The sequence below is a fragment of the Choloepus didactylus genome, chromosome 3 (assembly GCF_015220235.1).
Source record: "Choloepus didactylus isolate mChoDid1 chromosome 3, mChoDid1.pri, whole genome shotgun sequence".
NCBI lineage: Eukaryota > Metazoa > Chordata > Mammalia > Pilosa > Megalonychidae > Choloepus > Choloepus didactylus.
The window spans coordinates 20,717,601-20,742,423 of record NC_051309.1 but is presented as its reverse complement, the minus strand read 5'-3'; the positions used below and the strand labels follow the sequence as shown (position 1 = coordinate 20,742,423).

Here is a 24,823-nt window from a genome sequence, read left to right as displayed (position 1 = left end):
TGATCTGAGCAAGAAACCTGTAACAATGGACAGTGTGGTCTCCTGAGTAGCTTTTGCAACCTACAACTAAAATAAGTCCATGGGCAGAGCACATTCCATGGACACAAATCAGTCTGTCTGTTCAATGTTCTATCAGGCCAGGCCTGAGTGAAGGTTGCTAATCCTGGCAGCTGCTGATGGACTCACCAACATCAAGTGCCTTTATGTCACAAGACGCATCACTGACTCCCTCTCACTACCTTCCCCTCCATGATACAGTTCTGTATTTCCCAGCTGAGCTGTCATGATTCACTGTCTCTGTATGGCTGGACTTGTTAAGATACGATAATGGCCTTTTATGTGCAGGCACTGTTTCTTCTCCACCCCTTGGACAGAGAAGTCAATTTAAGTGGAAAGGAATAAATTGCTGGATTTAATACAGTGACCAAACACAAAAGCCTAATAAAAAGGACACACTCTAAAATGGCAAAGAATTGTGGAATCACACTAAGTGATGTAAGCTGTGGCTTAGCAACCCAACTAAAGGCACAAAATGATGAGCTTAAGCCAGTTGCTTCATCTGCTTCCTGCCACTTTAGCAATTTGTATTAATTCTGTAGCAATATTGTTTTATTTAAAAATAAAACAAAACCAAACAAAAACACATCCACAGAAATGCAAATGTGTTAATATATTATGAAATAATTTATAAATAATATAAAAGATGTTGTAGAATAACCTTTTCTTCAGGCTTTGAAAAACAGAATCGATACTAAATATTACATTGAAGAAATGTGTACAAAAAGCCCATATATATAAGCACTTAGATACATTGATTGAACAAGTTGACTGCCTGCTATTCAAACTTAGACACTATGAAGGATAACAATTGCAAAAATATTAAAAAGATAAACCTTCAAATGCTTTCTGTAGCTCATTTACCATGAAAGATGATTTTTTGATCTTTTATACTCCCTGCTCTTTTACTGCAGCCTCTGAATATTTCAATGTCCACACCATGTGGACACTGCTTTATGGTGACCATAGAACTGCCCAAGCCCTCAAGGAGTGTACAGACTATGGAGGGAGCTTTGTTGGTAAACCAATAACCATGATGTAAGGTTTATGAATTGAAGTGTGTTCTCCCAAAAGGTATGTACAAGTCCTAATCCCTGGTTCTGTAAATGTGACCCCAATTGAAAAAAGAGTTTTTGAAGATGTTATTAGTTAAGAGAAGACTGACCTGGATTGGGTGTGCCCTTAATGTAACATGACTGTCCTGATAAGCAGAAGAAATTTGGACACAGCCAGGAAGAAAGAGACAAGGAAGAGAAGTGGCCCTGGGAGGGAAGCAGATTGCGTGATGCTAACACAAACCAAGGAGGGCCACGGATTTCCAGTCATCCACAGAGACCAGGAGAGAGGCATGGCACAGATTCCCCCCTTTGAAAGGAAACACGGTCCTGCCAACTCCTTGATTTCAGACGTGTAGCCTTCAGAACGGTGAGACAAATTTCGGTTGTTTAAGCTAATCTGCCTGTGGCACCATGACCAAGACTTAAACAATTTCTATAATATGACTTACTCAAAACAGCATATTTTTAATCCCCTAGGCTTGAGTGATTGCTTATTGATTAATCATGTTTAAAAATAAGTGAAAGAGAATGTAGACCCGGCATCGTGGGATGGAGAACATCTTCTTGACCAAAAGGGGGATGTGAAAGGAAATGAAATAAGCTTCAGTGGCAGAGAGATTCCAAAACGAGCCGAGAGATCACTCTGGTGGGCACTCTTACGCACACTTTAGACAACCTTTTTTAGGTTCTAAAGAATTGGGGTAGCTGGTGGTGGATACCTGAAACTATTAAACTACAACCCAGAACCCATGAATCTCGAAGACAGTTGTATAAAAATGTAGCTTATGAGGGGTGACAATGGGATTGGGAATGCCATAAGGACCAAACTCCACTTTGTCTAGTTTATGGATGGATGTGTAGAAAAGTAGGGGAAGGAAACAAACAGACAAAGGTACCCAGTGTTCTTTTTTACTTCAATTGCTCTTTTTCACTCTAATTATTATTCTTGTTATCTTTGTGTGTGTGCTAATGAAGGTGTCAGGGATTGATTTAGGTGATGAATGTACAACTATGTAATGGTACTGTAAACAATCGAAAGTACAATTTGTTTTGTATGACTGCGTGGTATGTGAATATATCTCAATAAAATGATGATTAAAAAAAAAAAAAAAAAAAATAAGTGAAAGCATCTACATGCTAAAAGGTGTTACCGTTTGGCATTGCTACACAAGGGAAGGCGCCCCACTCCCCAAGCAGGGTGGCTGTACCTTCCCACCAGATCAGCACAGTCCCTGATGAGACAGGTTAGTAGCAAAGGTAGGTAGGCGGCAGATGCATGACATCATGTAATCCTCACAATGATTCCGTGACATTGGTACTCTAATTATCCCCATTTTAAAGAAGGGGAAATTGAGGCAGAGATGTTAAGTCACATGCTCCAAGTCACACATCTAATAAGTGATGAAGCTTGGGTTCAAATTCTGTCAATCTGTTGCCAAAGTTCACATTCATTGATTCAACCATTATTTCTGGTGCTTCTACTATGCCCACTTTTTAAAAATCGCCACCTTCATGAAGCTTGTGTTTTAACTGGGAGAGACAACAAGATAAATAAAGTATACTGCATGACAGATGGTAACAGGGTAATGGAGTGGGTCTAAGGAGAAAAACAAAAGGAAAGACGGGGTTGGGATACTCTATTGCCTCATGCAGAGGGAATCTAAACTGTTACAACATAGATTATTTTATATATTTTTAATGAAATCCAAAGATTAAATATGTTTGTAGCTACAGGATATAATTCAAAGGGAATAATTTCTATTAAATCCATTTCTTATCAGGCTTTGAAGTATTTTTGTTTTAGGCATAATATGATGTTTTCTTTGACATCTTTCCCTCATTACTTAATATAAAAATGAATTGGCTTTCAAAGCAATATGCTGGGGCAGGGGCAGGGGGGGGTACTAAAAGAAGGGACAGTAATTTCCCATTGCAGTGATCAGAATAAGTATCCTGGTAAGAAGCCCCAGTTGGGTGTATATAAAAAGGTGGTTTTGGAGACTTAAAATAAGACTATTGCTTCTATTTCTTTGTTTTTTCCTCCCTGCCTCTAATCCCTCTTATTTAAATTATTTTGTCATCTAGTGCTAGAGAGAGAGTCTTGGGCAAAAGTACTCAACAAATTAAAACTCTGTGGATTTCGAGGTCTATCAATCATCTACAAATTGTTCTTAAGACACTGTTGGCTCCAGCACCCTCTCTGTGGAGTGAAGATTCCTGCAAATTGACTCTTGGCTTAGAAGATGCACACCTCCTCCGGCTGCTGAAGAATGCCGTGCACAGCAGGTACAATGACAGAAGTAGGGAAGGGAGACAGAGTTAAGCTACACTTTTCCAGATCATTAAAATGGTAGTTGAGTGGCTCGGTATGTGTGCGGGTGTATGTACATGTATACACAACCACACATATAAACAAATGCCTAAAGCAAACAATGGTACTAAATTATTGAAATTCTTACAAAAGAAAATGCAGGATTAAACAATAGTGTGGCGCTAACACTATGATTTCCTTGATCCCTGAGTTAACATGAGAATGCCAAGTTCTCCTTCAAAGGCAGGCTGAAAAGAACAGATCAGTCAGGCCAGGGCAGTGTTAAAAGAAAACAAAAAACAAAAAAACAAAAAACAAAAACAAACAAAAAAACAAAACAAAACAAAAAAAAAAAACATGTACCTGACCATGATGGACTAACAAATAATAAAATACCTCAATCCCTTATATTTTAATAGTTTTTTATTACATAAAAATCTCAATCAGAATTAATGAAAAGCAATTTTTCTTTGAGACAGCTTCTCCTAAAGGCTGCTCTTGCTACTTGGATTAATCTGCATAACCAAGGGGGGTGCTGAAATAGGGTGCTTGTTTAGTAAAATAACTTTGAGAACAAATTTTTAAAAGTTAAACAGATTTGTTAATTGCAGGATGCTTAAAATAATACGCTAGTATACACTGTAATCACCATAGGGAATATGGTTTTCTTTTTTCCCCAATACATCTGACCACACAATACTTTTCTCTTGGAACACTGGAGAGCACTTTAGGAATCACTGCTTTGAAATACAATACACTAAAAAATAATCAGCATATTAATAAAGAATAGAATAATATATGCTTAAGAATATAATCTAATATTAAAAACAAATCTAAAATTGAGTATCTTATAACAATACAACTAAAGTAAGTACCTTGTATTAGATATCACACTGATACTTGGGAATATAACATTTATTTGGAAATAAATAAATCTCTACCAAAACATGTTCGGCTACATTTGAATAGTCTTCTGCAACTCCAGGTAACTTACTTTACAAAAATAAAACAATATATGGACTTTGTTTTTAATCTGCTGTTCTCTCTTTAGTGTACGGCTTCTAAATGGGAAGGAGTTGAAGAATAAGATTTGTCCATTTTAACAAAATTCAATCATATTTAGAGGTTTGGTTTTTGTTTGTTTGTTTGTTTTCCCATCCTTTGTCATATTTAATTCAAGTTCTTGGTCGATTTTATCTAGCTTCCCATCTGATAGCAACAGATTGACACCTGATAACTCAGAAAAGAACAAAAACTAACATTGCTAAAACAGTACTGCCAGTTATATAATGTCTCACTTTGAGACTGACAAGAATAAAGGGAAAAAAATCTTTCTAGACTCCCTTAGGTAAAAGCTCTTGCCTTCAAACATGATGCCCGATACACTTTGTACTTTTTAATTGTAATTACTGTAGCTACAAGTGTCATTTTCGTTCGTACAACTTTGCTTTTCCAAACACATTATCTGCTGCAGTAATTTCCTGTGTCAACTAAAATTCCAGGGGATTACATAGTGGGTGGGAAGAAGGAAAAGGGTATTTCCTTTTATCAAATGTAACTATGTTGCTTTCTCATTCCATCACATTCCTGTGTAATAAAAGAAGAATCCAGGGTGGTCACTTGGAGTACCTGATTAACAACTTTTCTTGAAACTATTCATTAGGTGTGGAATTCATTCCCCTTAAACAGGAGGAAAGAAAACCACACCAATTCATAGAGTGTGCCTCTTTTAGAAACAGAGTCCAGATTTCACTGCCTTCAGGGTATTCAGGTTCTATACATTCTGTTCTCCTCAAAAGGTCAGTGAAATTAATTGCCTAGTGTGCACAGCTGTTTACTGGGAAGAGTTACAGAAAATAATGATTCTTGCTCTCAAGCCTCTTACAATCAAAAGATGATAATAACACAAATATGAACATAAAAAGCCGTATCAGCCAATTCCATTATTCTCCCTCGACTCGCTTTGTTTGATTTTTAACTCATTTCTTCTTTCAAACATTAATGATGTTTGAGAGGCAGGTGATTATTGAAACTACTTTAATTGCACATCCCTTACCTCATATTGAGGGATTATCAAGTATCAAGATAAGCACTTAATAATACGTAATCTTCAAATCTCTTTTAATCATTTTTTAACCCAAGCCTTCAAATGACTGACATTTAATAGCAAGTAAATTAAAGCCATGCAGAATGTAAGCAAGCTATATTTACTCTGCAACAGAAACTGCCTTTATTTTTTTAATTGCTAATAGGAGCAAGAACAATCTCAAAATCACTCATCCACAACCCAATTATCTAATTCTTGGTTTATTACCATGAATAATTCCACCACTATAATTCTTTCCAGTCCTGAGATTTCACTACAATCTTTTTAAAAGAGTTAGACCTAATCTTAGAAATATTTCAATCTTCTTCCCATCCCTCAATTATCATCCCCTAGAGGCTAAAACACCTTGTGCTAAATTCTGATGATACAACGATGGACACTAAGACATGATCCCTATATGCCCTGCTACATGCTTTTATAAGCAAAGAAACTGATCTTCAAAGACAGCAAGGAATTTGCTAAGTGTCTACAGCTAATGACCAGCCTACCTAGGATTGTAACTAGCAGGTTTTTTGACTTTTGAACCCATGTTCTTTTCCCACCACAATGCATTAATAACATAACAATAATAATAGTTAACACATAACACATATTATATGCCAGGCACTGTTCAAAGTCCTACTCACATAGTGAATAATTTACTCTGCACAACACTTCCATGAAGTAAACTCTATCATTATGCCTGTTTTACACAAGCGGGCACTGAGGCACACAGAGGATAGGACAATCAAGTGATTTTCCCAAGATTACACACTGAGTGATTCAAATCCAGGCAGTCTGAGTTCAGAGTCTATATTCACAACCACGTACTATAATGAATGACCATTTGGGGGTATGCAAAGCAGTTGAGAAAGGTTTGATAGAGGAGGTGAGGTTTACATGAGGAGGGCAAACTGTGCTACTGTAACTAGGAGGCAAGGAAGGAATAAAGAAACCTTGGAATTTCCAGACAGTAACAATAAAATCTGCTCAGCTGGAGTACAGCATATATGCTGTGGTAGCAATGAAAAGGCTGAAGAGGTTAAATAGAAAAAGATTATGGTGACTCTTGAAAGCTGAAGAGTTTGATACAAAAGGGAAGTTAATTTCAACTAACCCTAATCACTACAGAATCCTGTTCAAGAGAATTTTTACATATTACAGCCCCCAGTCACAATGCATGCAATTGTTTCAGTAGAACAACTATGAAGTATCTGAAACATAATTGTTTGTATTTACAAATGTTATTTCTGTCTATATATTTTTTTAAAGAGGCAAATCTGTAGACTTAACCTAAAATAAATCCTGGGAATCTTTCTTTTTTCAGTTCTAGTCAGAGATTCATAATAACTAATATATGAAATTTTAACAACTTTCTCAGTAGAAGAGCATATCATTGACTTTCTTAGTATAAAAGCACCACATTTAACTATGTTAAATGGAATTTCCTATAATTTCCCTAAGTAGTTATTCTATGAGCATTTTGAATTCACAAGTTCTTTATGTTTCTTAAGCCCTCAGCATCCCCACCCCACCCCTCAAACCACACACACACAACACATTTGGTTGCATAGAATATTGGTTGGTATAATAAACTATATCATTTAGAATATACCGGTTATCCAGTACACTAAATAACCAGCTATTGTCATTCCTCCCTTCCTCTTTCTCTTTCATGTTTCTTAACTTCTGGGCATTTTGGCACTTTGGTTTTGCAACTACTTCGACCAAAAGGTGAACCCTTATATAAAGGATTTAAAATGTAAAGCAATATTCCTACTTCTAGGTTTTTGGTTACTATAGGCTTGGTGGAGAATTAATTTAGAAGAAAAAAAGATCAATGTGTTTAAAAAGGAAAAAAAAATGAGGAAAGCTTTGGAGAAAAGCTGAAACATGATAGAAGTAAGGAAAGCATATAACATTGTACAAAGTGCTACCTAATGCTCAGCAGTATTTTGTGAATGAGAATATAATTCTTGGTTCAAAGAAGGGCTTCCTATATTAAGAGATTTTAATAACATCCAATCCTCCATGCACTCTTTTGCCATGAATAATGCAGAAAGCCAGTTTTATCCAGAAGCATGATGGAGAAGGTATTTGATTTTTAAACTTAAAAACAAAAAAAAAAAAAAAGAAAGAAAAGGGATGAAAATCTTTCAGTGTGAATAAAAATAGTGTACTTAATTAGGAAAACCACACTATCATGGCATGTTCATTTCTTGAAAAATTAAGAAAGATATTACTTTCACTGCAGGTAACTTGGTAAATACTTTAAGAATTTTCATATATTCCAATATGAAGTTGCATAACCACATAAAATGAGCAGAGAAATAGATATAAATTCTAATAATGTTTTTAGAAAAATACCCTGAAGCATTACTGAGTATGCAACTGCTCGACAGCACAGATCATATTTTCCAAATAGTATTACTCTGCCTCGAGAACAACCCTTTTTAGTTAACTGTTTCATAAAAGATCAAGAATAAATTAAAGCATTCAGTATCATCTAATCTCTAGTAATTAATGAACTGAACATGAATTTTCACATTCATGGTATCTCTCTTCCTATTTTCTATATAAATAAATATTTTTCATCATATGTTAGTAACTAACTCTAACTAAACAACAAAAATAATGATAATAATTAGTATGTTTCCCAAAGAATTCTTTTGCCTATGCTCACCCATTCTGAGCCACATTCCTAAAACGATGTAACTACAGTGGTAGTTTACAGGATGTGAAATGTGTATAATTAGTATCCTAAAAGTATTCAACTTAAGATAAACTAATTGGTCATTTCCAATGTTTTACAGTACAGACTTTAGCATATAATTTAAATAACATTATTAAATGTTTCCCCAAACGTAGTGTTCAATTTAGAGGTGTTTTTAATGTATTAATCTAGAAACCATTTCAATAAGCACACCGGATTTAAAATGTAATTTAAATTAATATTTTAGAGAAAAAGGTTCGAGGTTAAACTGTTTGTCTTCCTTAAAAAGTTTATAAGGCCTTTTGTGTCTCTACTCACTGAAAGAAATCTCAATGAAACTTGGATATTAAAACCTCCCAGGAAACCAACAATAAAAGCTGCTAAGAATTCCACACGTTTTTTTTTTCTTTAGGTGTTAATTAAATGATCATTTAACACTAAAATGTAAACACAACATTTTCATCTCCTGACAGCACCGCCTATTATAAATCCGGGGCAATAAAAGTCTTGGTGCTAAGGCTCTGAACCAAGTTCCCACAACACTCTAAGACGTCTTGTCGTGTCTAAGGTTAAGCATCTAGACACAAAACAAAGCTTGCAACCTACTCGACTTCCAGTCCAATTTTCCCATCGCCCAGTGACCTAGGTAACACTTCGAGCAATAAAGAATAAATTTAATTTCTCCAGCATTTTGTGAGGATTAGGAACAATTGTTGGCCTGCAATGACTTTTTATCCTTGGATTCTTTTTCCTCCGGAGCATTCCTCCGGTCCTAAAAGAGAATTCTGATGGTTTAAGATGTAGAACAAACAGAACTTTAAATTAGGCTTTTTTCAATCAATTGGAACTGTTGGAGGGGAAGCAATCAACCTTTCTCTGTGCTGTTCTCAGCTATTCACATACTTGAAGCTTTAATCTTTCACTAGCAGAAGAAACCTATCATGATGGGGCAAAGCTATCTTTTCTCATTATGTTTCTAGACTTATTTATTTCTCTTTTCTTTGTGCATGTGTGTGTGTGCGTGTGTGTGTGTGTGTGTGTGTGTGTGTGTGTTTAACACTTAAATCAAGTTGCCATACTTAGCTGAACACATTCATTTGCGGGATGTTTCAAGAGGCACAGATGTTCTCTTAATAACATTTCACACCACAGTGCTGTACCCTGGTCCCCGGCTATCGCCTCTGAGAAGCCGTTTTACTTTTCATTGCTTCCTTTTCTAGGATTTGGTTTCCTTTTTAACCTCCACCCAAAGGTTACTTATATCAAAATTTATCAAATAATACAAGGCTGATACTCCATAAAGAAATCAGTGATTGAATCACGGTTGTACTTAACTTGTTTATGGGTGACAGGAAAGGAAGGGAACATACACGATTCTCTCACATAACTTATGAGAAGTACTGAAACTATGATTAAAGGAAAACCACTAAAAATAATGATCACCTATACAAACCTATTTCATCATCAAATATTAATTGGTTAAATTCAAAGTGCTAGAAGATTTTAAATTACACAGCATTTTAACATAATTTGTAATCTAAAAACGCAGTTAAAATCATGTATGCCATTTACTTAAAGATGATAGCATATTCCATGGATCAAATCATATTTATACATTATGAGGCCAATGAAAGAATTAACTCATATTGTTTAAAATTGTTTTAAAAATCAGATGTTTTAAATTTTTTCATTAGTGATAAAAATGATGCTCTTGGGCAACTTAAATCATTTGAATAACTTTCAGAATAATTTACCTACAGTTTACCTACAGTTTATAAAGAGTTTGTATTCAGCAAATTCATGTTTTTCTTTCATTTTATCCATTGGAAAAGCATATTGTTAATGCAACAATCCCACAAACATTAACAGTTCTGAGTCACTGTATCTTTGCTTCTATCCCTAATTCATTTTATAAAAGAATTTTAAAATAAAATGAATCAATAATTAGAGTGAAAAGATCTTTCTTTAAGAGCACTCCGACCACAATTTACTTTCTATGGCCAAGTAAGGAGAAAGAAAATAGTGCAATTGCACATTTTCTGTCAACTTTTAGTGTTAAGAAAGTAAATATGACTACACTTATTTATGCATGGTTACACTGAGCCTAAATGCAAGAGGGTGATACAATAGGATAGGGAAGTTTGCTGACTGTCAGCAAGTTCCAAGCATATCTGTCTATTATTTTCAGCTTTTTCTTTACAATGAGAGGATGATAATACAAATATGAATTCTATCATACTCAAAAGCTGACAATGTTCTTTTGACCACAGACTCTAACTTTTGACTCGTCAATACCTCCAGATGGTATATATTATGATCATCCCCATTTTACAGATAAGGAAAGTTGATTGGTGAGGTGTCAACTGACTTTCAACGATAACAGAGTCGCTAATATATGAGTAGGCATTTAAACACTAGTATTTTATGTCATCACCATGGGATATAAATTAATTGATTTTCAGTGTCTTGTAACATAATATAAATCCATTAAAATTACTTAAATATAACTAAAACCCTTTTAAAACATTCTTAGAATATTTATGTAAAATTCATTCCCAAGATTATAATTTAGAACTGCAGTTGCAACTTTATGAATTAGAAAAATTTTTAAATGTTTCTTTATGACATATATACAATATTATCTTTTTGACATGAAAACTACATACTTAGATTCATATTTCAGGAGATCCGATCACTCTCAATGAACTCCCAGCTTTAATTTACATATTGCAGGCCAGATGTTAGCAATGACCAAAGGTCCACAAATACCAGGGCTCACATATTATACTAGTTTCTATCCCCACCATTGATCACAGTATTCTCCAAGTCCAAGTTGGCATACCATGGATACTTGCTGGTGGGAAAATAAACTCACATTTGTGAAAGCAACCATTTAATTACGTACATTTGAGTGGAGAAAAACTTCTTGCACTTGCAATGAACTATGCAAGGGATTTCACAACGGGAAAGCCTACCCTTTGTGTTGGCAATAGCAGAAATCCACCAATTTCTACCTTGTCCAGCAAGGAGTCTTCTAGTGACCTCTTTGAAGTACATAAAACCTATCAACACCAGACCCAGCAAAATCTCAAATACAGTCCTGATCTTCATTTGACTTATAACCTCTCAATCACAGGCTAACATGTTGATTAAAAAAACAAAATCAAAACTGGGTCCTGTTCAATGGCTTGCCTCTTTTTTTCACAGCAAATGGAATGGCTACTCGGAAGTGTATTCATATACTCATATATCCAGTCTTTTGTCCACCTACTTAAAACAAATCTGGCTGACATAATGGTAATCTTGGTCATTAAATACACCTCCTATATCTCTAATTTTGAAGTGGCAAAAACCAAGTCCTCTGAGCCCAATAATAATAAAATCAAAACTCTGGATTAATAAGCAATAAAGTCCTTGGCATCTTAATTGTCTTAATCACTCAAGGTTACCCCTTTTAAAAATTTTCCCTCTCTTATTGGTACTTTGTTTTCAGAAATAAAGAGTTTATCTGTTCCCCTTAGCAAAGTATCAGTAGGAACGATACAGAGAGTGTATCCTTGCACCAAATTATAACACAGACTTGACACCCTTCTGAAGAACTTTCAACTCCTGAAGCAGGAAGTGCTTCAGCAGACCTCAGCAATGGAAATCAGGGCTAACTATCATGGCAGCTCACTAGAAGAGTCACAATGTCAAGCTGGCTGGACAACAGAAACTCGTAGCAACCATAACCTGCAACGCCGGCATAATCACTGCTGGATTTATTGTGGCAGAGGCCAAATAGGCCAAGAGTAAAACGAGGCTGGAAACTATGGCACCTGACACCTCTAGTCACCCCCACTTTAATCAGAGCTAGCAGAAATTAATTCAAGAGGAATTTTTACACAGGATTCACTGTCATGTTCTGCTTTTATTCTTATTACAAGACTCCTATGAGACCAAACTGACATCAGAGAACTGCTGAGGGGAGGGTCAGTTTTATATATGTATAGTATTATATTAAATTAAGATACATATTTCTTAGGTGAAAAATGAATCATAATGAATCATTTTGATTTTGTGGTGTCTATCAAAACTCTTCAATGTTTAGAAAACCTAAGGGGAATACACATTTAATTAGCCAAGTTATCCTTTAAGTTTAATTTGTTTCTCCATTATTCATAATTCCTTCCCAGAGTTACTATTTGCACATTCAAGTTACAAACCCTGAACCCAACAGAGATTTAATTCAATACATCAAACACTTACTGAGAGCTTTCTAAAGGTCAAGCCTTACACTAGACCCTGAGGGGGTATCAAAAAATGTTTTTGTAGTACATGTCTGCCAGCATTTATATACATAACAGTAGAAAAAGGAAACTAAGATAATATAGTTGACAAGGATAATAGTGGCTATATCTGGGTGGTGAGATAATAAATATTCTCTATTTCCTTCTTTATATTTTTCTGAATTGTCTAAATCTTTTTACAATGAATATGTGTTACTCTTAAAATTATAACAAAAAGAAAAAAACAGCAGCTCCTATGGGAGTGGGAAAAAAGGATAATAAAAAATTAAGTATATATTCACTATCCTTAGCAAATTAATTTTTTACCTTAATAAAAAAAAAAGTTTCCTCTTGAAAATCCAAATTATAACAGTTATCAAAAAGTAATTTTGAGAATCTGAGATCTTATCCAACAGCAAATGAATTGTGACCTCACTTATCAAATTAAATGGACAAAATCTATTTGTCTCAGATAAGCAGTCATTAGGCCATACAAAGAATTCTCAGTTTTGAGAATATATAATTTCTATTTATAATGGTAGATAATTTAATTGGCTCTAAAGCTCACCGGAGAACAATAAATGCTACTTGTGAATCAGAAATAAAAAGTTTTTAATTAAAGAAATAAAGAAAATGGGTCATGGAGATATACATAGTTATTTTTTGTCTGTTGGTTTTGTTCAGTTTGGTTTTAGTAGGTAAAAGAGAAAAATGTCCTTTTTTGCAAAGTGCTTTGGATACTTAAACTTATATTAAAAGTCTGGGTAAATATAATAATACGCCAAAAAATAAACAGAAAACCACAAAACAAATATTTATAACCAAATGTCTAACCACAGTACTACCAATGAAATTCCTTTCTAACAAGCTGGATTAGTAGCTGCAATCTCAAGTAAGAAAGTGTGAATCACTCATTGGTAAGTCACCTTTAGGGTTACATTTATTGGGAAGATTTATATATGCTACTCATAAACATCAATCATAATCAACCATTTCAAAACTCACTGCAATCTCGTTTTCAACTAACAAGCTGCAGATTGCCCTGAAAATTATTTTCTCCACTCTTGGGTAGGTAGTCAATAAAAATGCAATCACAGTTTTGGAGGTAGGGCAAAGGCAAGGATGGAGTATCTATGTAAATTAAGGAAACTATGTACTGTCTGTTTTAAACTCCAACCTATCGCTCCCTCTACTTACACTTTCCATCTGTCAACAAGTGCTTGTAATTTTATTACACTGTCCTGTAGTTTATGCAGAGTTGGTATTATTTTACAGAGTTCTGTTAATGGACTGGATAAATGGTAATGCTATTTAAACTAGTCTCCTGCTCCAACAAACACAGCTGCAACTGTACTACTATTTCTGAGCAAACATCTTGACCTGAACATGCAGTGCTCTCTCAACCCGTCCAAAGAGAAATTGGAGCAGACAGCAAAGGAAAAAGCATATTTGGCCGCTAGTGGCAACCAACCGTGTCGAATCATAATTCATATCCAGTGTACCCTCTTTTTCTTTCATATTGCATTTGGAGTCTGCAAAAAGCATGTGTGCTTCTTCACCTGGCATCTCATTTTCAACCAAGAGTCAAATGGTGATTATTCGTTACAAAAGCCCAAAGAAAATCTGCATAATATCCAGTACATCAATGTATTAACTATATATTAAATTGGTAAACTTTTTCACCAGTCATTTATCAGGAAAAAATAGTATTGAATAGGGGTAAAAGATACAATAAGTAAAAAAAAAAAAAAAAAAAAAAAAAAAATTAATCAGCACTATGCAAGGATTTATAAAAGAAAATAATTTAGAATTTTTTGTTTTTTTCATGAATTCTAGATATGTATGGCTCTACTGCATTATAGTATGCACAATTTTGGATCACTTAATATATACATGCAACAACAAGTTAAATATTTTCCCTGTCCCAACACTGTTTCCCTAGTATTTATCAAAAACTCTGTATTCTTTCTGTCACTTATCATTCTTGTGAAAGATTCATTTTTAAATGAACATTTTAAAATACACTTTTTGCATATAGTTTTGTGCACATTTTCCATCTGCCAGGACATGTCTTTTGTGTGAACTACTAAGCATCTGTATTATATGCAGAAATTTTGAACCTGCATCTTCGCTCTCAGAAATTACACTAGCCATCAACTTCACAAGCTTTTGTGCATTGGTTTAGCAAAGACTCTCAATGATGGCTGTTTAGCATAACTGGTAAGCACCATAATAAAAAGTGGTCAAATTAGCTTATAACTGATCATCTCAGGAGAAATATCCTTGTTAAAAAATCTGTCAAGTCTAATTCAGGTGAGAGAATAGTTACTCCATTTAAAAGAAGATTCCTGACTTGTGGACACAGATAAAAATTACACTTCTATGCTTCTCGGAGCATCCAATGCATATGTCAGGTGTCAAATCCCAGGTAAAGAGGAACTAACACCTTATTAATAGTAAAGATTAAACCAGCAAGCAACAACTTCAGGGATATCGAAGCATTCAAGTCATCCTTAAACTTGTCTTATCTAATAACACAACCTTATATCTCACTATTCCTCAAAGGAAATCCTTTGAGCCAAGCAGATACACGACAACTTTGAATACATTTTCGGGCTGTCCATTTTACCCTGTTTGTAAGACATGGCTTTAATTAATATAAAAATCTTGACTTAAAGTCTTAGTGTTCTGTTTCTTTAATTTACTCCGTAAAGACTTCTCGTTTTCCTCTTTCATATAAAAGCTTCATAAAAAATAAAAATATAAGAGAAAATCTTATTGCCCCTATGTAGTATTGTCAAACAGAGTAAAATGTCAAACAATATAATTTGCTTATGTGGGGTTCAGCAATGGATTACATCCCCTAAGAAACCCTGGGAGAATTAATCCAAGTGCTATTAGACTAAAAATCAAACATTGTCCTTTCTCAGAGAAAACATTGAAATTTCATCCTGCATTTTCCCATCTTCAGCTTAAATTTTCAATTCCAGATACAGTCATTCTGTTTAAATTCTATTTTTACAGCTACATAGAAAACATCAATTACTGGACAGCTCTGTATTGTTTTTATGTGCACACTATTAGCAAAGCATGTTTAACATCACTCATTGTACATGGGCCTTTCTTGGAGTCAATTCTCCAAAAACCCTTCAATCTCCAAAAATTACATGAGAAAGTAGAATACTATTAAAACCGTCTCTGTGGCTCTTTCAGGAAACTGAGCACACATCTATAAATACAAGTATCAATTTCTATACATATATGTAATCTTTTTAGCAGCCTACATCCAATATTCTTCGTAAAAATAGTCCCTAGAGAGTTCTTGTTAAAAAAGGCGGCTTCAAGGATTTTTTATTTGATATTTTTCATTTGCTTAAATTGGGCCAATTAACCAGCAGGGAACACAAAAAAGAGGAGAAATATTGCTAGGTGACTTTCGCTACCCTTAGAGAAGCAATGTCAGAAAAGTCATACTCTAGAGAGAAGATCTGGCACAGCAGCTGGTTGCAACATCTTCTTCTTTGGCTGGAAAAGCTCCCTCTACAGTGAGTTAAGGTGTCAGGAGGACCTAACAGACATCTAGCTACAAGGGAGGGGTTTGGGAAGGTCAGTCCTACTACTTCTGGAATTGATAACAACAACACACTGAACTAGGAAGCTACAAAGCCTTGGCTACAAAGTCAAGTTCAGAAAGTCAGCAGTATGCTCACTTTCTCTGCAAACACTCCCAAATAGGACCTCCCCACTATCCAGGTGGGGTCCACTCTGAGCAATTTCCTTTATGCATCCCAACAGTTTTATCACAATATCCATGACCATCAATAATGATTATTACTTATTTTTCCATCACTTTGTAACTGATCTTCCATCCACACAAAATCATTTACATGCACAAAAAATCTGATTTTAAAAGACCTTTCAAAATGTGTTCTCATTATTACACATAAGGTCAGCAAACAAGCATTCCAGGGAGGGAAAACTCATTCTGCCTAATACTCACATTATTCTCCTTTCTAAGAACTACTTCCTTTAACCATCTATGATGTATTTGATATGAAAACCTTGCCTTACAATGTTGGTTTTGCAGAGTTTTGAATTCTGGCTTTTAAAGAAACATTTAAGAGGAAATTTACAGCCATCTTTAAAGACATTATAATAATATTTCCAGACTAATAAACACTATAACTCAATGCAAAAACAATATGAAAAAAGCTGACATTAAGAACCTGAACTTTATAAGAAAATACTGCCTACTTTCTCTTGAGGGGCAATTCTTCCCTTTAGACCTTAATCAAAACTTTTCATAAAGAAGCAAGGTAAATCTCACCAACATCACATGTTCAAATAGAATAATACTATTACAATAACATATACATAAACCACTAAATGCTAACCAAATAAAACAATTGGAACTATTGGAAAACCAATCATATATTCCTTGGTGGGGGGAGGAGGGAGAAAGACAAACTTTTAATCCATTAATCTATTGGTGAATAGATTTCAGGAAACCACAAGGAAAGAGAGCCAAATTTAATAAAGCACAAAGTCTGACGCAAAGCAACAATAACTATTTATGTCTACTTACAGTCTGTATAACTTTGAGGTCCCAAGAAACAGCAACTCAGGAAACAGCTGAAGGTGATTTCTGTTTAAACGCCTTTTGAGAAAAAACAAAAACAAAGCTTATGTTACATAGAAAATAACCAACAATGAGACTGTGATTTGGTAGTGTCATGCCTCATCCTGTGTTTTAGAAAAATATGAAATGACATTCAAGAGAATTCAAGCATTGCACATCAAAAGTTGGTTACACCTTTTGTTGCCTGACTTTTTAGAGCAATTTTCCATTATGCTTACTCAAATGATGATTACTGGGGCCTAAATTCTAAACTCACATCCCATGCAACATCAGTCAACCAGAATACACACAAGGATAAAGGATTTCATGACTCAGACTCTAATGCTGAGGTTAAGCCAGTTCAATATACAGCAGAAATAACACAGCAAAAAATGGTGTCCTAAAATAATTCACACACTGTCCCACATGGCCTAAATTTTCCACCAAGGCATTGTGGCTAGATGGAACAATTTTGTTAGCTTCTTATTTAACTGGAAGAAAAAAAAAGTGAGAAAGTGTCACCTTGATTTGTCACCATAGGCAAAATCAGAAGGAAACCAGCATAGTTGAAACTTCATCCCTCCACTCCCAATATTTAACTGAACTGAAGGCTCAGAGTCTCTGACACTACTAATAGGAGTTCCAGAAAATGTTTAAATAATGTTTTAGAATATTTAACTAATACCAGAATGTTTAAAGTGTTTTAGAAAAGAATTCGATTGCAAATAATTCAATTTAAGCCCTGATCTATCTAAATCCTTTTGGACTAAGAACACTTACTGAAAGTGGGCAAATTCTATTCCTGATGTAATAATATCCCAATCTCATTTGTTTTAAGAGTACAATTTAACACTTCATTGAAAATAATCATGTACATTTCTGTTTTTGCCAAATTTAAATAAAACAATGATACCCTGTTGCAAAATGTAAACTAAAATGATAAACAGCCTGCTATAGTTTCAGAGCAGAGTAAGCAAGGTCTAAAAACTAATGCCATCCTGAAGAAACTTGAAGTGTTTCTTTAGTTTCAAAGATATATGTTAAGGGGACAGGAAAAGGGGGAATATCAGTCGACATATTTAAAGGGTCATTAGGAGGAAGTAAAATTATACTTATTTACTCTCCAGAGGGCAGAAATGGGACCAGAGGATGTAATTCCTAAGAAAGAAGGAATTATAAGGAAGATTGCTCTAAGAATTAGAGATATTAAGAAATGAAATGTTCTGCTTTGGGAAAGTCTCAACTCCTTATTCCACGTACATTCAAGCAGAGGCTACCTTTTTTTTTTCCCTACAAAAGATGCAATGTAAGGGAATCCTGCATTCGCTGAGAATTTGGACCAGGTCAACTTCAGAGTGTCTTCCAATTGTAAAAGGTCATGGCACAAAGATGGTAATGATAACTTTCGTTACATAAATTCACATTATTAAGAAGTTGGCCTCCTACAGAAACATTCTCAACACTTAATAAAATGCACACTAATAAAAACATATGCCAACAGAATTGGACAGTACATAGTAAAAACAGTGGCAAGAGGGTGGACTTGCTTCCCTCTTAAATATTTTTTTAAATGAACAAAGCACAGGACAATGTTAAATTTAAAATGAAACCATGTTTTTTTCCTCTGTTTGGCATGATTCTGGGGAAGGAGTACTTCCAGGGTCTACTATTATACAATTTTGATCAAATACAGCTTAGTTAGGACCTTAACATTTTTTCTCTCAAAAACAGATTACAGATATTCAAAATAGTGGTAATGAGAATTTTTCTGGAGAAAGCAACCTTCCTTGGAAAGACTCCCATTATCCAAAAAGCCAATCCCAATTCCTAGGATGATGGAGATGGCTTTTCATAATCTGATTCAAACCACTGGATTAATAGACATTGTCCTTGATTCTTCAGCCATAACAAACATGCTCCTTCATGCCCCTACGCCTTACAGAAGCAGTTCACAATGTGAAGAGCTTTCCCCTCTTCTTACATCTTCTGTGAAACATCCCCTAATTCTCCTACTCAGAGTTAGTGCCTCCCCAAACCACTTGATAAAGTAAGAGAGCCCCTCATGCTGTATTATGTTTATTCATGTTCTGGTATCTTTCCCACCAGGCTCTGAGCTCTTCAGGTATAAGAACCATAACTCTGTATTCCCTCCCTTCGTCCTTGGCACTCAGTAGGTTCTTAGTAAGCAGTGAACGGGTGACTGAACAGACTGCTCTCTCTTTCTGCATTTTGATATGGTTTAACAAGAACCCAGCATACTCATTTCATATTAGGCCTCTTTGTTCTGGCACGCATCCTGAGGTATCTGTCTCTGGTTTTATGCTTCCCTCCCGCTAACCAAAGCCCCAGTATCAAACCTTAGACTGCAGATGCCTCCTTTCCCTTCCATCAAAACTCCTCCATTCTCAACATCCCTTAGAAGTGCTTAAAAATACTCAGATACATAAATGACTGATAGCTGCTACCAGCTTGCTTTTCAAAGAGCCTATAGCTAGTACAAATTCAGATGTAAGGAAGCACAGATTTCAGATTGTGTGCAATGTATCACTAAATTATTATTACTTTCATAGTCCCAGTGATTCTCAATTCACTGCACAAGTAACGGCCAACAGGTACTGAGCTTACCATGTGCAGGACAGCAATCTGATTGAGTTACACGGTTTATCTCATCCACTCTCACTGCAACTCCATGAGCGGACACTATTGTTGTGGCCGTTGTAGATGGAGGCACACAGCTCAGACAGTAGTACAGTCAGGACTTGGACCCAGGTTTTGTGGACACACCCTCTGAACCACTCTTCTCAGAGATACACAGTCTAAACCTTCCTAAACAATCATTCAAAATAATGTAATGATGAAATTTTCCTTCTCACCAATCTTTTCCTTGGGAAAACAAAGTTTTATACACTCCATTTCTAAAATAGTTATGAATTAACCATCAGAAAATAAAACAACAAATTTTATTTTTTTAAAAAACTAGTTCTATGTTTACATTGTTTGAAAAATATTTAAAATAACTAAAGTTGAAACAAAAATGAAAAAAATTCTCTGAATTCAAATACTTTATCAGTTATATTTCATGAATGCTACTATGCAATGATCTTAATACATCTAAACTAACCATGTTACATTTTTTTAGCATAAGACAAAGAAAATCATACAGAAAAGGACAGATAACTCAAAAAGTGATGTGGTAACATATCTTTATTCTTTAGAAGAATTTCAATATACTCTTAATTCCTGTTTTTCTATTCTCTTTTCCACCAGTACTAAGATTAAATGGTCATACAAACATTTTAAAAAGTGAAATTCATTTCCAAAATATTCAATAAAATAAAAAATTTTAAAGCATAGATTCCTTTACAGTGACCAGAAATTAAATCCTTAAAGTAAAGAACATTTTTGAAAAGCCAGAATTTCTTTAAAGACTATTAAGATACATAACAATTACTTAAAAAGGAACATTATTTCTAATGCCATGGGCAAACTTTCATAGCTGTTTGAAGATGACAGTGTCATAATAATAACTGTAATGTAAATGAATTAAAGAAGTTAAAATCTGATGATCACAGAACAGGAAAACAATCCGTAGTGAACTTAAGGGTACCACAGAGGACTTATGGGAACCACCATAAATTAGTTCCATTAAACAGAACAGGTGGGTCAATTACTCATTGTTCAGAGTATGCATATTCAATTATACTGAAAGAAAGGTGACAGATGTAAAGTGACATCTGGCTCTGTGCCATCGCCCAGTAGGTGGACTCTGCCCACAAGACCCCAGGACTGACTGAGAATTCTCTGAATGGTAATTCATGATTTCAGAAAAGTGTGTGATGTGTGTCTCTGGCACCTTCTCTCAGGGCAGGGATGAGAAGGGATTTCAGTAACTGCACTAAGGGCAATTTTGAGTGTGACCTACAGAAAGGTGTATGATCTTTCTGTAGGCACCAAACATCACTGGTTTCTGAAATGCTGTATCTTAAAAACCTCAGTTTGAAGGGCAGGCTTAGTATTAACAAGAATTGTTTTAAATTATTATATGCTAGCCACTCCTAAGACTTTTGTTCATTGCTGGAGATTACAGTCACTTAGTTTTTTCCACCTCATTTCAATTAATACTTACATTTATCTCAAACCAAAATGCAAAATAAAAATGATTTTACCAAAGCCAGTGAAAAATGTATTCTTCATATTTATTTGTTGTAGTAAATGTAAGGTATTTAACAGAGTGTCTGGTAATAAGTAGTAAACAAATATTACCTTAAAAAGTCTATAATTTCTAATCTCCCATTTCTTACAAGTAAACTAAGAGCAAAACTAGTTAACTCCCTCTTTTACCTTCTTATCAGTTTAAATTTCTGCTTCTCTTTAAAAAAAGATTACGTTAACATTTTAAAAACAAATATTTTAGCATTTGACTTCAGTCACTATTAGATTGATAAAATAAAGGTTATATTTCCAGGAATGATTTTTATGATAATTTCACCCTTTGTAATTCTTACTAGGAAGGTCAAAACTCTTTCATAGAAATGCTGCTTCCTCTCCACTCCTTAACAGTAAATACCACTTCTTGGTATTTCTCCATATATACAAAGAGATTCTGAGAAATACTCAAACCTCTCTTAAAAAGGGTTTTGTACCTTTTTAGCTCTTCTAATGATTGTATACCATGGTAAGAAGAAGATCAAAAGGAAAACAATAGCTAAATATGAATGCATAAAGGTCATATTTATCATAAGCACAGTTTAGTAGTTCAGATAAGAGAAACTAACCCCTATACTAAGCTTTTGAGAAACTGGAGAGAGACGTTGAAACACATAGTAGTAATATACCTTTACATGCTAAACTATGAGCCAAGCATGTTGTGAAATTCTTAACGTATAATCTTACTAAATTCATACACGGCCACTATGAGATACAGTCATCATTCCTGTTTTAAAGATTAGTAGACCGAAGTGTTAAAAGATGAAGCAATTTGACTGAGATCTCACAGTGGTAGGGCTGGAAGTGAAATTGTTTTCTAAGCCATTTTTAAGTAATGTTTCTGATTTTTACAAGGGGTGGGGAGTTTGTATGTATTCGGAAAGCATAATCGACAACACACCCAAGGAGTATTTGCAGATGTTCCACGGGACCCCAGGCAACATCTGAGCAAATTACAAGGAGAACAGAGTGCTAAGTTACCCTCCCAAGCTCCACTGCTAGAGCCTAACAGCGGTACACAGAACGTGCCCCAGATCATTCACCTGAATCCAGAGTGGATGGAAGCTGCAAAGAACACAATCAAATAATAGGGTTAAATACTACCTTAAAGGAATACTCCCTATTTTGATAATACGAAATCAGCCCAACTGTTAATAAGCTTTCATTCTGAAAGCATTTTCACCATGATTCCTTCCAAAATGGCAGATATAACTTTTGTAAAAAGGTAATGGCAGTCACATGAATGCAAGATGTTAATAAGGAAAGCTGCATGGCAGGGGTGGAGAGATACACAGGAACTCATATTTTCCATGCAATGTTTTTATCAACCTGAAACCACTATGAAAATAAAATTTATTATTTTTAAAAATTTACTATGGATAAAAAAATATGTCCTAGTGAAAGAGGAATCAGAATTACATTGGATTTCTCCATGCCACCCTGAAAGCTCATAAGGCAATGGACCAATGACTTAGATATTCTCAAAAAAAATTATTCCCCATCTAATTTTCTCTACAAAGGCAAACTATACATTAAGTGTGATGGTTGGAAAAAAAAAAGAGGTCTTGAAAATTTACTCTTATGCATCCTTTTTCAGGAAGCTACTGAAAGATATGCTCTGCCATAAGAAGATAAGCAAACAAACAGGCAAAAGACAACGGCAATATACAGGAAATCCATTCAGAAAAGTCTCTCATTCCATTTAAAGTTGTGAAATTCCGTCTAGGAGGCATAACTCAACCAGAAAGGTATCCAAAATGAGTGAAAGGCAGAATGAAATGTAAAATATTTGACAATTGCGGCTTCCACAAATAACATAGTAACAGTACAAACTAACTTACTCATTTTAGGAGAGACAGAAAGGATAGCATCCAGCAAACACTGACACAAAGGATGAGCCCAAAACAGATGTGGGAAAAACAAACAGCCTCACTGCTTCAGAATTTATAAATCGGTCCACAAAGAGCAAACAGGCCATCTCACCACTGTTTAACATCAAGGCCCATAAAAAGCACTGCATGAAAAAATCTCTCGGATTCAACATTCTGTTAAATTTGTAATCGAGCATATGCATTAAAGCTTTACATGATCCGAAGCAGTAAACATAAATTATATACTTCAATATTACTTATAAATATGTGGAAGAAATTGACATTTAATGGTCATCACAGATTAAGTGTTATGCACTTGATAACTTAGAATACTTTTATCTCATTATCTCATGTAATCTGCACACTCAGCCTCTGTTAACAGTGTTGGATATTTATTTTAAAGAGCCTTTTCCAAGAAAATGACTAGAAAGTGATTTTAAACTCAAGTGTAAAGATGGCGAGAACAATTCTTTTGAAATGAGGCTTGCATTTTTTCCAAGGAGATTAGAACTTAAATTTGCCTTTATTTTAAGAAAAGAAATGTGTTACGTGTTTCCCACAATTTGTAGAATGAGTCAGAAGATGAGAGATTCTCTACACCCTCAGGAAAAAGGAATAAGGGGAACTTTCCTTCAGAGCCGTTCCACAACAAGTTCTCCCCTTGAACTCACGTGCAGCCACGTACAACCAAAATCCTGGAGCTCAGAAATTTCCCATCCTCCCACTGCCTCACGTGTTTATGAATGGAGTGTGCACCCAGGGAGAATTAATTCTGCACCATGCTAATTAAAAAAAAAAAATCCCTTTTAGATGTGAGGGTGTAGTGTTGAGTCAAATTCAGACTCCATTGTAAATAGAGTACCTGCTTTGTATCATCTTGGTCAAAACTTTAAGAAATCTAATATTTCTTTTCTAGGATTCCTTATATGGCTTCACTATAATAATATTTTCAGGACTCATTTTTTCAAGCAAAAAAATAAACATCAAATGACAAAAGCTGGTGGGAAAAACGTATTTCAAATCCAGAGACACTAAAACTTGGAGCATTTAAAGCAACAGTTGTCTTAAAAGCATACATTCATACATTATTGGTGCAAAAAATGAACAGTACAAGACCGTGCCTTTATCATTTCCGCAACTTTCTTACTGTCAGAAAATAAAATGTTTGTAATGTTAATGCAAAGACTAATATCCTAGATTTTTCATTGTATGCTATTGGTCCTCACTAATGTAATACAGTAGTATAAGCATTTTATTTTGTACTCATTGAGTGAATAACAACATGCCCTAAAAACAACCCTAAAACTCTCAAGACTTTCTCATGCTCTTCCATTTATGTTATCAAAAAGAGAAGTTAATTTCCACTACTGGAACCTTCCTGTGGTCTGGGTCCCCTTAAGATGCCATAAAATAGAACAGAGCATGATCCCCTAATCTGTAAGTAACCAACAGAACTTTCTACCAGCCTAGAGACGTGCTGAGCCCCAATATGACTAAAATGATTTTTTTTAGTCAAAAGCAAGTGATTTTTAACACTTTAGGACACTGTGTGCCAGCCAAGAATTACCTTGCATTAATAGTTTTGCATGGACTTCATTGCAGAAATGCACAGGTATCTTCTAAAGTAAAAGAAGC

General features: G+C 34.8%; 1 protein-coding gene across 2 annotated transcripts in view; it reads right to left on the bottom strand.

Annotated features, from left to right (window-relative positions):
• SLIT2 (slit guidance ligand 2) overlaps positions 1 to 24,823 on the bottom strand; it is a 391,304-nt gene that overhangs the window by 358,903 nt on the left and 7,578 nt on the right. For both annotated transcript variants that reach the window (XM_037829492.1, XM_037829493.1), the window contains exon 4: positions 17,079 to 17,150. In XM_037829492.1, coding sequence (XP_037685420.1) covers positions 17,079 to 17,150 — 72 coding nt within the window. The remainder of the gene's footprint in view (positions 1 to 17,078; positions 17,151 to 24,823) is intronic.